The sequence below is a fragment of the Schistocerca gregaria genome, chromosome 1 (assembly GCF_023897955.1).
Source record: "Schistocerca gregaria isolate iqSchGreg1 chromosome 1, iqSchGreg1.2, whole genome shotgun sequence".
NCBI lineage: Eukaryota > Metazoa > Arthropoda > Insecta > Orthoptera > Acrididae > Schistocerca > Schistocerca gregaria.
Window position 1 is genome coordinate 1,173,690,639 of NC_064920.1, and position 14,011 is coordinate 1,173,704,649.

Genomic DNA, 14,011 nt, shown 5'->3' on the forward strand with positions numbered 1-14,011 from the left:
AATCTCTCTTCACCCTCTCTTCTTCGCTTCCCTGGTGGATATAACAGTATGTCCTAATCTTTTCTTCACCAGCGCATCTATACTTAGTCTTGATTAATTTCAGTTTTTGTCCTGGTTCTGCTCTCTACATATGTTTCTCAAGAACCTCTTCACAAAATCTACATGCTGTGCTCCCTTCATTATACTTACTCAAACTTCTCCTTCTTCTGGTCCACTCATGGCCCCAAGAATCGAGTGGCAGCCTTGATAACGCATCAGGTATGTATGTAATTTACCAGGCTTGTATATCACTTCGAGTCATAATCTTGCAATGCCAATGCCCATCTTAACAAGCGGCTGTATCTCAGTTTACTTGTAGTTAAGAATGTTAGAGCTTTGTGGTCTGTGACCACCTTTACTTGTTGTCATGCCATATAACAATGAAATCACTTAAAACATCACACAATAGCCAGTGCCTCTCTCTCTGTAACGCTATATCTCCTTTCCCAAGCATTCAAGCTTCTGCTACCAAAGGCTATAGTCTATATCACTTCCATACCTCCTTTTTTCTCGATCTGGTATAAAAGTATGCCTAGTCCATAATTTGACCTATCTGCTCCCAAATAAAAGTCTCTAGAGAAATCAGGATGACATAACATATCTGCATTATACAATGCTTCTTTAATCCTTTTGAATTCTTCTTGACTTTCATCATCCCAGGACCACGTCATTTTGGCTTTAGTAAGTGTTCTCAGTTTTGGGGCATTGAAAACAGGTTCTTTCAGGACTTGTTAATAGAACTTGCAGACACCGAAGCATGTTTGAAGTTGCCTTTTGTTACGTGGACCTGGAAATTGCCTAATTGTCTCGAGCTTACTTGGGTCAGGGTAAATACCCTCTTCAGTAATTATGAAGCCCAAGAACTTTATCGGATTTACCAAATTCTGACTTATCCAAGTCTGCTGTCACCCCCAGCTTTCTGAAACGCCTGCAAGACTCCCTCGAGTGTCTCTAAATGTCCTTCCCATGTCTCACTTGCAGTTAACATATCAACCACATAAACAGTAAACTTCTTAAGTAATTCTTCACCCAAAATCATGTCCAACACTCTAATGAATTCCAAGGCCGACATGTTAAGCTCAAATGGCAATACTCTAAAATGGTAACTTCTGCCAGCATACGTGAAGGCAATATACTGATGTGACTCAGGGGACAGAAGTATTTACCAGTACCCGGCAGTCAGGTCAATGTTACTAAGTATCTTTGCACCCCAAAACCTTTGAATTAATTCTTCTATAGTTTCTGGCTTGTCTCACTCTGGCTCGATGATTTTATTTACAGTACATACATCCAAAACTATTCTCATCTTCCCATCTTTCTTGTCTACCACAAATAATGGACTATTATATTGGCTCTTGGTTCTCTCAATAACCCCAAGGTCAACCATTCTTCTACCACTTGCCTTTTAGCCTGAGGAATGGAGTATTGTTTAACACTGAAAGGCTCGTGTTCCTTAAAAGGCTTGTGTTCCTTAATTTTCAATTTACATTCTATCCATTTCATGATTCCTGGCTGCTGAGAGGAGACATTGCTGTACTTATGTAAGAGCTCTACTAACGTTTTCTGAATCTCTTCAACCAAATGTGTCATATCTTCTAGTCTCTTGCCTATAGCATCTTCAATAGGTTGATCCGCTTGCGCTAATCTCTTGTAGAATATCAATACTTTATCATCCCGTTGTTCTTCTGTAGGCTCCTTCTCATAACACAAATTTGCCTGTTAGAACTCTTCTTCCTCTTCTGACTTCTTACTTTCTACAAAGGTCAATTCTCTCCTTTCTCCCTCATGTCCTTTTACACTCACTGTGCCTTCATCGAAATTCATAATTGCTTCTACTTTGTTCAGCCAGTCAATTCCCAAAATAACTGCCATGTTAAGACCTGGTACCACCATGTTGCTTCGTATGCTTCTCCCTCTACTTCAAGTCCAATCAATGCTTGTTCCTTAATGGGCTTACTTTTGGCACTTACATCATTTACGACTCTGACACCATTTACAGGGAAACTAAGGAAGCTGGCGTCAGTACTCAGTATCTGTTCATATAGCTTCACTACCAGTGTCAACTAGGGCATCAACATCTAATCCACACATCTTTATCCAGACTACAGGTAATCTTGGTTCTTTGGAACTCTGTTCCTTTTCCCTCATGAAGCCATCTCTCAGATCACCATCATAATGCATAATCAGATTTATATGGGTCCTCTGTCCCACTCCCAACTGGATCTCATCAGGAGTGTGGTCTAGTTTACCAAACTCCTTTCCTCCTGATCTTAGACCTCGCTATTTCTTTACCTGCCACCTTCTCTCTCATGTTCCCTTGTATTTTCAGCCCTTCTAGAATAGCCAATTTCCATGGCCCCTACCCCCATGATAACCTCCTCATCCTCAGTTGAACGATTGGTTATTAAAATCATTCCATTGATAATTTTCTTCTCTTTGGCCCTGATCACCTGCTTGACTACTCTCTTGCCCACACATGGATTCCAACTGCTCCGGTACCTCCATTAGGGCTTGGACAAGGTTTCTTGCATCCTCCTACTTAATCTTCTCTTCATCTACATCTACATGATTGCTCTGCAATTCACATTTAAGTGCTTGGCAGAGGGTTCATCTAACCACAATCATATTATCTCTCTACCATTCCACTTCCGAACAGCGCGTGGGAAAAACGAACACCTAAACCTTTCTGTCCAAGCTCTGATTTCTCTTATTTTATTTTGATGATCATTCCTACCTATGTAGGCTGGGCTCAACAAAATATTTTCGCAATCAGAAGAGAAAGTTGGTGACTGAAATTTCGTAAATAGATCTCACCGTGACGAAAAACGTCTTTGCTTCAATGACTTCCATCCCAACTCGCGTATCATATCTGCCACACTCTCTCCCCTATTACGTGATAATACAAAACAAGCTGCCCTTTTTTGCACCCTATAGATGTCCTCCGTCAATCCCACCTGGTAAAGATCCCACACCGTGCAGCAATATTCTAACAGAGGACGAACAAGTGTAGTGTAAGCTGCCTCTTTAGTGGACTTGTTGCATCTTCTAAGTATCCTGCCAATGAAACGCAACCTTTGCCTCGCCTTCCCCACAATATTATCTATGTGGTCTTTCCAACTGAAGTTGTTCTTAATTTTAAACCCAAGTACTTAGTTGAATTGACAGCCTTGAGAATTGTGCTATTTATTGAGTAATCGAATTCCAACGGATTTCTTTTGGAACCCATGTGGATCACCTCATACTTCTCGTTATTTAGCGCCAACTGCCACCTGCCACACCATACAGCAATCTTTCCTAAATTGCTTCGCAACTGATACTGGTCTTCGGATGACCTTACTAGATGGTAAATTACAGCATCATCTGCGAACAACCTAAGAGAACTGCTCAGATTGTCACTCAGGTCATTTACATAGATCAGGAACAGCAGAGGTCCCAGGACGCTTCCCTGGGGAACACCTGATATCACTTCAATTTTACTCGATGATTTGCCGTCTATTACTACGAACTGCGACCTTCCTGACAGGAAATCACGAATCCAGTCGCACAACTAAGATGATACCCATAGGCCCGCAGCTTGATTAGAAATCGCTTGTGAGGAATGGTGTCAAAATCTTTCCAGAAATCTAGAAATACGGAATCAACTTGAGATCCCCTGCCAATAGCGGCTATTACTTCGTGCAAATACAGAGCTAGCTGTGTTGCAAAAGAACGATGTTTTCTGAAACCATGCTGATTACGTATCAATAGATCGTTCCCTTCAAGGTGATTCATAATGTTTGAATACAATATATACTCCAAGACCCTACTGCAAACCAATGTCAATGATATAGGACTGCAGTTCAATGGATTACTCCTACTACCCTTCTTAAACACTGGTGCGACCTGCGCAATTTTCCAATCTGTACGTACAGATCTATCGGTGAGCGAGTGGTTGTATATGATTGCTAAGTAAGGAGCTATTGTAGCAGTGTAACCTGAAAGGAACCTAATCGGTATACAATCTGGACCTGAAGACTTGCCCGTATCAAGCGATTTGAGTTGCTTCGCAACCCCTAAGGTATCTACTTCTAAGAAACTCATGCTAGCAGCTGTTAGTGTTTCAAATTCTGTAATATTCCATTCGTCTTCCCTGGTGAAGGAATTTTGGGAATTTTGGAAAACTGTGCTCAATAACTCCGCTTTAGCGGCACAGTCGTCGGCAACAGTACCATCGGCACTGCTCAGCGAAGGTATTAACTGCGTCTTGCCGCTTGTGTACTTTACATACGACCAGAATTTCTTCAGATTTTCTACCAAATTTCGAGACAATGTTTCGTTATGGAAACTATTAAAGGCATCTCGAATTGAAGTCCGTGTCAAATTTCGTGCGTCTGTAAATTTTAGCCTATCTTCAGGATTTCGTGTTCTTCTGAACTTTGCATGCTTTTTCCGTTGAGTCTGCTACAGCGTTTGGACCTGTTTTGTGTACCATGGGGGATCAGTTCCATCTCTTACCAATTTCTGAGGTATGAATCTCTCAATTCCTGTTGCTACTGTATCTTTGAATTTGAGCCATATCTCGTCTACATTTGCATAGTCAGTTCGGAAGGAATGGAGATTGTCTCTTAGGAAGGCTTCTAGTGACACTTTATCCGCTTTTTTAAATAAAATTATTTTGCATTTGTTTCTGGTGGATTTGGAAGAAACGGTATTAAGCCTAGTTACAATGACCTTGTGATCACTAATCCCTGAATCAGTCATGATGCTCTCTATTAGCTCTGGATTGTTTGTGGCTAAGAGGTCAAGTGTGTTTTCGCAACCATTTACAATTCGCGTGGGTTCGTGGACTAACTGCTCCAAATAATTTTCAGAGAAAGCATTTAGGACAATTTTGGAAGATGTTTTCTGCCTACCACCAGTTTTGAACAATTATTTTTGCCAACATATCGAGGGAAGGTTAAAGTCCCCACCAACCATAACCGTATGAGTGGGGTATTTATTTGTTACGAGACTCAAATTTTCTCTGAACTGTTCAGCAACTATATCATCGAAGTCTGGGGGTCGGTAGGAGGAGCCAATTATTAACTTACTTTCGCTGTTAAGTATAACCTCCACTCATATCAATTCCCACGGAGTATCTACTTCGACTTCACTAAAAGAGAAACCACTAATGACAGACACAAACACTCCACCACCAATTCTGCCTAACCTATCTTTCCTGAACACCGTCTGAGATTTCTTCCCCTCCTTAGCCACCATATCCCTAAGGGGCCCCATTACGCACCTAACATTGGAGCTCCCAACTACCAATAAGCCCACCCTCTATGATTGCCCGGACCTTGAAGGCTGAGAATCATCCTCTGAAACAGGGCAGGCAGCTGCATCTGGCTCAGCCAGAGACAGTACCTGAAACCTGTTTGTCAGACGCACCTGGGAGGCTTTCTGATCAGCCTCTGGGGACGACTTTCGCTGCCTGCCACACCTTGGAACGACCTCCCAATCAACCACAGGTGAGGGCTCAGCCCCACTGCGGGCAGCAGCCGGGGCAACCACAGCGGCAGACCGATCTGGAGACAGACGGGACAAGGTTGACATCCCCATCATACCGAAGTCCGGCTCCCCATAATGGTGCCCATTGGCAACAGCCGCAAGCTGCGTGACCGAAGTCAGCACCTCCTGCAGGGATGCCAACTCAGCCCTCATCCGAACACAGCAATCACAGTCCCTGTCCATTCTAATCGATGTTGAACAACAGTTACTGAAACACGAGTCTGTGCCTACATAATGCAAGGGAAACACACAAAGAATGTATTAACTAACCTGTACAAATGCCTAACGACTGCGCTACAATCTGCCTGACTTTACGATTACAGTAACTAAAATTCGAAATTACACCTCCTATACGAAACTCACATGCAATTTAAGTAAGAATCTACGAAGTAAACATAGAAAAGAAGCTGTATACATATCTTTCTACACTGTCGATGTGCATCAACTGGGAGCTCAGGCCACACTCACTGCGGAAATCATTATCTCATCATTTAAGGTTGGCTGGTTTGTGAGATTAAAGGGACCAGACTGCTGCGGTCATCCGTCCCTCATCATTTAAGGGTTGCTTTAAGTTTCATTTAGTTTCCACAAATGCTCAGCACATTCTCTCAGGGTATCTCTCCAATTATTAAGAGACTTGCAATTGGAGCAGCTTTTCCAGTGTTGCACTTTGATGACTCTTTGACCAGTATTTCTTTAGAAACTCTCCTTCAAACTGCTCATAACTACTAACTTCATCTTTCTTCTTCACTCTCCGTGTAAAAGCTTCACCTTCCATTCTATCTATCACAAACTAATTTTGTCTTGGTCTCGAAAATGTGTTGGAAAAATGGCTGTCATTTCATAAAAATCGATGGACGTGGTGATCCCTTTGGCTTATATTTTAGTCCCACATGACCTTATGGATGGCTATTATCACCACTCATTAATGTTATCACTTTACCTTCCCTCGTATCTAGTGTTGCATTACTAATCTTTCTGTCAATCTCCTATGTTTTCGTTGGATTTCATCTTGTAAATGTTGCATATCCTATGCCATCCTCCTATTTTCTTCTTCCCTCTGCATTGCTTTTATATTTTGTATATTTTGAGCTAATTCAGTCTGTCTGTTGCCTAGTCAATTAATAGCTACTTCACATTGTTGTTGCTTCTAAATGATTTCTTCGATCCTTCCCCCTAATTCTTTCCCAACTTCTTCATGGGCTTTCTCAGTTATCTCCTCACCCATCTTCTTTGAATCCTCTCGGAGCAGGCTTATGCTCCACTGGAGTCTGCCTTCACTCCCCTCTTCCTTATAATCCTGTAATTCTCCCTTCCGATTTTCTTGTTCTCGTATCGTCATCTGAATCTTCACACTGACGGCGACAATCTTTTCTCAGGTTATTTTATTAGTAGCTTCAAATTTGGCTTCACCCTTTTCTTGGATTGCTTTATTGTCTTCCTTGATTTCCTGCTTGGCTTCCTCCTTTTTCCGATTGGAAACTTCAATTTCGGCATCCATCTTTTCTAATATCGCCAATAGCATGCCTTTTAGTCCTCCCTCTACAATGTATGATTTATTACTCCATGGTCTTAACTGATGTCTCGAGGTAATTGGTGGAATGTGCTTTCTATGTACAGTCCACAGTCACTGATTCCTGAAACACTGCCTCATCACCTTCTTCCCATCTTCTACCTCCACAGTTTCCTGCTGGGGTTTAGTAGATATGTTTAGTTACTTACGCTATATACCAGCAATACTATAAGTTAACCCTTGGGTAACACTCTTCACCATCTGACAATTTAAACAAAATAATGACAGCAAACTAGCTCAAAACAGAAACAATGGCTATTCACACTTGACATAACAAGATCTTATCGACTTATCTGAATTAAACACCAATGGTAATATTTATCACCTCACACCAAAGCATCAAAAATCTAATAACATCACCAATTAACACTATAAAACCTTTAATCAACAGTTAATGCTACAGCATAAGTCTTAAAATCTATTCGCAACTGCCTTGCTAGTGAACACACACACACACACACACACACACACACACACAAATACTGATTCATAGACGCCCTACTACAGGACCAGAAAATTCCGAAATGGAAGGAAAAATTACTGTGCAATTCTTCTTACGTTACAAAATGTGATTGCATGTTCTGCAGATAACGTAATATGAATCACTATTGCGCAGGCAGATTGTCTTCACTCATCGCACGACGCTAATGCTGCGAAATTCAATGCTTTTCGCGCGTTGCGTTTACTGGTACGCGGTCACGCTACCAGCCGAATCGCCGCCGCTGTTGCCGCTGCCGTAGGCTCTCTCGTTCCGTGCGGGTAATGTTTGTTGTGCGATGCGTCGCTGTCGCTGGCTTCCAGGCGTGACGCTAGCAGACGCTGTCGTCGAAGTTCGTTGAACGGTGGCCAGATGCCGCTGCGGACAGAATACTTCGTACCTTCGCCACGAGGTGTCAATTACTGCGTGGTGTAACTGGTCTATGCAGTCGAAACTCTCACGCGGCCGAAACTGGTGCTGTGTCGAGTTACTTCCTATAACTTGACATTATTTGACGTGGCTGCTGGGCTAGACTTCGTGACGTTACTCAACAATAACGTTAAGACACTCGCATTACAGCCTACGTAATAGTTTGTGTGTCCACATCATATTTTCGCGATTTTAAAACTGTTAAATTCCAGTTCCCTGCGTAATGTCACAATATAGCACTTCTCTAATACGCTTGTAGTGAATATACGATCGATCACGTCTCGTTAATATTCACTTTGCACTGTTTTTCACACGAATTTCTGTGTTTGTACGCCACAATACAGTACATTAACACTGTTCCTGTCGTACGATATTGCCAATTAGTTTTAATGATGAGGCGAAATTACGTTCTATTACCCTGCAACCTTGCAAATACGTCGTAATACACTGTCCGAAATTTCTTAGACAGATTTTCACAATGAAAACTATTGTGAAGTACTGTTTATCGAAGATTGTTTTTCACGCGATTTTCCAATTGTTCATACGTATACTAATGTGAAGTTTTCGTTACCATTTGAACTTCAGTTTATTGTCTTAATACTGCCAATGTTCTCCGGCGGTAAGCACGATTAAACCACTTAACGCTATTCTCCTTCTCTTATCGTCTGTCCGAAAATTTCAATGACCTTTCACTGAACGCCACGATGAAACACTCCCTTATTAACCCCCGTTATTAAGTAGTTAATTGTACCCTAACAGCTTAGGATAGTTTGACTGATAAAGGCTGATCGTTTAATATTTGCACGGGAGCTATTTCGGATCAAATACAACTTAAATAATTAGGATGACAGGTAGCAATAATCTGTACTTACTTGTTGTTAATGCCACACATATATTGTCTAAACAGCACGAATGAGGCAGTTCCTCCCTTCGTCTGGTGAAATAACAACGGTTAACTCATCAAAGGTCGCTTATTGATGTCGCCACACGCCAATATTCTTCATGTAGCACTGAATACACAGTCCTCACTGCAATCCAAACCGTGGGTGCCCGGCGCGGCCGTCGCATAATCACGGTGCACAAATGAACACTTAAACACATCAGCAAATTACTCAAATAATGCCATTTATGTATTTTCTGAGGGTCAGGCCCACGGCGTTGGGTGACACACACAACCGTTAAACGATTGTAAAGGTGGTGGGCCGTCCCGCCGAAATCCGCCCTGCTCGTTTAGCAGTCAACACTTCTTCGGAGTCTCGACAGTGACTACTTAGAGCACCCGGCACTTGACTATCGATAGTACCTACTGCGATCTGCGTTAGGCAAAGATGTATTGTTCTCAATAGGTAAGCGGCGGTTGACCCCTTACAAGAGCAACTGATTACTGTTACAAAGAGGCATGGGGAAGCCTTGGAGGATTTTGCTGATACAATAAAGAAGATGAATGTGTATACACATAATCTGGAGGAGAATGACGAAGTAATTAAAATTTGGTTGCAGGAAGTAAGATGCAGAGTGCTCGACATGTTCCTAAGGGGCTTACCACCTGATATATGAAGAACGATATGCACGAGTACTCCAAAGGGTCTCCATTCTGCTCTCAGGTTAGCAAAGGACTTTGAGATCAGTATGTCACCAGGCATATGTAATAGTCTTGGAGTGTTTTCCCAAATGTAGGCAGTTACAGATGTGGACTGGCAGGGCATGGGCAGACAGCGCTGCCAGTCTCAGCTCAGTGGTCTGGAGGTAATATGTGTGAGAAACAGAATTTTGGGAACAGTATTAGGGACGGAGAGGGAGGAAAGAAGCAGCTGCTAAATACAAGAGAGAGCCCAAAGTTCAGCAAAAGGTAGTCCCATTAGACTTAGATGCAGGAAGGACATATACTGAGGTGGAAAGTGTGCTAACAGGTGATGTATTATACAGGGGTACTTGGAACCCACCACACTATAGATTGTGTGAGGTGGAATATACCGATGTAAGACCATGGGGACCAGTGGAGACAGATTTCCAGGTAGAGGCTGTTCAGTTTAAGCAATGTGTGGCAATGGTGCCTCTTGTAAGCAGGTGTTACACCATGGTACAGGGGATAGGCTTTTTGTATCAACATTATGCCAGGATTGACCTTTGGCAAAGTGTTATGGAACTTAGTGGGAAAACATTACAGCTATGGAAACCTGTCACCAGTATAGAGCTGTCATGAGGAAGCATCTATCATATAGGGGAATCGGTTTCAACTATGTGCAATGGCTGCGAGAAGTATTTAAGAGAATGTATGCTGCGCTCTTGACTTTAAGTACAGATATGTGTAATTTTGCTCTTGTAACAAAGCTGTACCACTGGGATCTCTGTTCAGTAGTAACCTATAGTACATATTCTGCTTAACAAAGGCTACAATTCTATCCATTTTTGAACTGTGTTTTTTCAAAAACTGCAAGTCTGATATTCAGTAAGGAAATTTTACAAATCAAATCTATTGTGTAAGAGCACTTCTTCATAATTTCTCTCTTTTTCATATGTTCTGCAATATTTTGAAAATTCATTTTTATCTGTAATTTTTTAAAATGTTAATTATTGTATAAATTACATTTATTTCTTTTGACTGAAAATTGGTGTGTATTTTACATTGCGAAATATTTAATTACATGAAGTCCATCATAACATTTCAGTGTCCATAAAAATAAAAACTGCTATAATTTGTCATAAATACCAGAAAAGATCATTATGTTAATATTGTATGAATGTATCTTTGATGCTTTGCACCAACAAGTTGTGTTGTATTTTTAAGGCTTTTGTGACCACTTGTTGACAAACTGCCTGTTGGCTTCTGTCGCAGGTTCTTCGGCTGATATTCATCAGAAGATTTTTCTGACATTTTTTCAGCTTAACCAACTGCGATTGTCAAAGTTTCACCCTCCATTGCTGATGGAGGAGGGAGAAATTTCGACAATGGTAGCTACTGATGCTGGTGAAACATCAGAAAGAGAATCGTATCAATGTCAGCCTAAGAGCCTGAGACAGAAGGCAACAGGCAGTTTGTCAAGTTGAGCTGTCTTTGTTTAATCTCTGAGTAGTAGTTTTTGGGAGTAATGGAGAGAGGAAAGTCATAAAAGGTTAAGTGTTGGACTAATTTTTCTTGTAAGGGTTATCTATTATATTGTGAATTGATAACTGTGACTACTGTATCTAGTATGAAATGTCAATTTTTGTACATCTACAACAAAGAAAAGAAATGCTGTAATATCATTTACAAAATTAATGATTATAACAAGAGTTATTGGATACAATGCACATGACAAGAACCATGACGCTGTATTACCATTGAAACATTTAACACCAGAGCCTTTTGAAGTGTCATACCCCAAGATATGTTGAAAGACAAGTTGGCCACAAATTTCTTTGAAACATCCAGATGAGTATTATTACTGACTTCTAGTTCATGCAACAATTAACACTGGAACTTCTGTGTGAGAGATCAATGGTGAGAGCATCCTGCAGCTTATGCATTGACACAACTTAATAGAGTAGAAAACTATTCTACCACAGAAAAAGAGATGCTTAACCTCACATATGAGATCATATTTTTGGTGTTATCTTAATGGGAAGAATTAAGGTAGTGACCAGTCATGTCACTGTGAAATGGTATTTTCGGTTAAAATACCATCCAGCAAACTACAAAGACGGGTGGTAAGACTCAGTGAGTTTGGCTACAAAATGGTGCACATGCCAGGGAAGAAACACAGCAACGCAGATGCTTTAAGCAAAAAGGTAGCGATAGCAGAAGTATTGGGTCATGACCTTGCCGAATGGCAAGCAACACAGAATGTGGACAGTGACTTCACACTACACAAAACAAGAATACAGTTCAGCACGTGTGACAATCTGGTTTGTAAGGTTACTAGGTTGCAGCTATGGGCATTGGTGCCAGCTAAGTTGAAGAAGGAAGTCCTGAGAGAGGTGCACGATTATTGTTATGTGGTAATGGAGGGTGCAGAGCAACAAACCAGAGGGTGAAACTTTCTGGCAGATTAAAACTGTGTGCTGGACCGAGACTCGAACTCGGGACCTTTGCCTTTGGTGGGCAAGTGCTCTACTAACTGAGCTACCCAAGCACGACTCACGCCCCGCCCTCACAGCTTTACTTCTGCCAGTATCTCGCCTCCTACCTTCCAAACTTTACAGAAGCTCTCCTGCGAACCAAGCAGAACTAGCACTCCTGAAAGAATGGATACTGCGGAGACATGGCTTAGCCACAGCCTGGGGGATGTTTCCAGAATGAGATTATCACTCTGTAGCGGAGTGTGCGCTGATATGAAACTTCCTGGCAGATTAAAACTGTGTGCCGGACCGAGACTGGATCTCGGGACCTTTGCCTTTCGAAGGCAAGTGCTCTACTAACTGAGCTACCCAAGCACGACTCACGCCCCGCCCCGGTGGATCAGTATGTGAGGTATTGTGTGCAGCCTGCAGACTTAAATCATAAATGAATACCATTAAAGAAACTACCAGAAGCACTGAAGCCATTTCAAATAATTAAGGGGTAAATGCGTTATGACCACTTCACTGGACTCCAGCAGGGAACCATTACCTGTTGTCAATAATAGATCACTTTTCTTGGATTGTGGATATGATTGCTAAGATGAACTAGCAACCAGATAGTCGCACAAGGAATGGATACTTAAGTTTGGGATGTCAGAGATTATGATTATGATTATAGGCCAAGGGACAAATTTTATGTTGGGCTTGATAAAGGAATTATTTCACTTGTTATGTATGAAGAAACTGTGAACTAGCCCTCTCCATCCACAGTCAAATGATGGAATGGAACAGGGGCATCACACCATCAGAAGTATATTAAGCCACTATGTGAACTGTCATCGTAATGAGTGGGAAACATATCTCTCATTTGTCATTTCAGCTCACAAAGGTCCACACTAATACGGGATTTACTCAATAAGAGGTTGTACATGACAGGAAAGGGCCATCATCATTTTATATGATTACAGCAAGAAGGAGAAAGGATGGAGAGTTGGTCCATGATTTTGTGAGAACGGTGAGAGAAGTATGGAAACCGGTGCAGAGGGCAAACACAGAGATATTGGAGACACAGGATGAAGCTATGAGACACACGAGGAGCTTGCGGTACCAAGGACCTTATCAAGGACTGAAACAACATCACCACTCAACATTAGGCTACAGTTGCCAACACGATCTGCAATAGTGCATCTTGGATGCCTGCAACCATTCCGAGATGCTCCAGAGTTCATCCCAGGTGCACGAAGAGCGAAGCCCAAGGAGTGGAATTAAAATGGCGGCTAGTGTTGATGTACATAGTGTTCATGTGAAGATTATACCGATAAAAACAGCGTGTGCGCGAATTGTAGTGATGAAATCAGAAAGTTAAATGATGATGTAAGTAGTCCGCAACTAATCATTAATATTCTGATGAGCGAACTAAAAATACTTGCGTCTGGAAAGTGTGAACCTACAGCAAACTTGCCTCACAGTAACCACGAAATTCCAGACAAAGTGAAAAACGAAGTGTCTCATTCTCAACGAAGCTTATTGTATGAGCCTAATACCGTGCTTACAAGCAGATTCAGTATGCAATCAACTGTGCAAGATAAGAAACATTGTGCATGTGATAAAGATAACTTCCGAGCTGAATGTGAAACTACAAATACGCGGAGTGATACACCCAAAAGAATGCCTAATAACTCAATTACTGTTATGAAAGGAAATGAAACTGAAAGACCTGAACACTTGTGTGACCTAAATATCAAGTGTTCGTCCAGCGCTGATACTAAATTGTTTGGTTATGGCGCCGGTGGGCCTTCTAAACATGCAGAGAAACCTAAACGAAGAAAAGTAGTTGTGATGGCAGACAGTCATGTTCGTGGATTTGCTCGCCTCCTGAATGGTCAGTCCAGTGTACAAACAATCGCTTACATAAAGCCTGGTGC

The 14,011-nt window shown here is 41.7% G+C and overlaps 1 protein-coding gene across 4 annotated transcripts in view; it reads right to left on the minus strand.

Annotated features, from left to right (window-relative positions):
• LOC126284387 (arylsulfatase B-like) overlaps positions 1 to 14,011 on the minus strand; it is a 174,539-nt gene that overhangs the window by 121,124 nt on the left and 39,404 nt on the right. The window contains exon 1 of one of the 4 annotated variants that reach the window (XM_049983289.1): positions 8,921 to 9,318. The exons of 2 other annotated variants lie outside the window; for them this stretch is intronic. In XM_049983289.1, the coding sequence (XP_049839246.1) occupies positions 8,921 to 8,940 (20 nt within the window). In that variant the 5' untranslated portion in view covers positions 8,941 to 9,318. Of the gene's footprint in view, positions 1 to 7,699; positions 7,924 to 8,920; positions 9,319 to 14,011 lie in introns of those variants that run through there. One more of the 4 variants, XM_049983280.1, reaches the window with a different exon arrangement.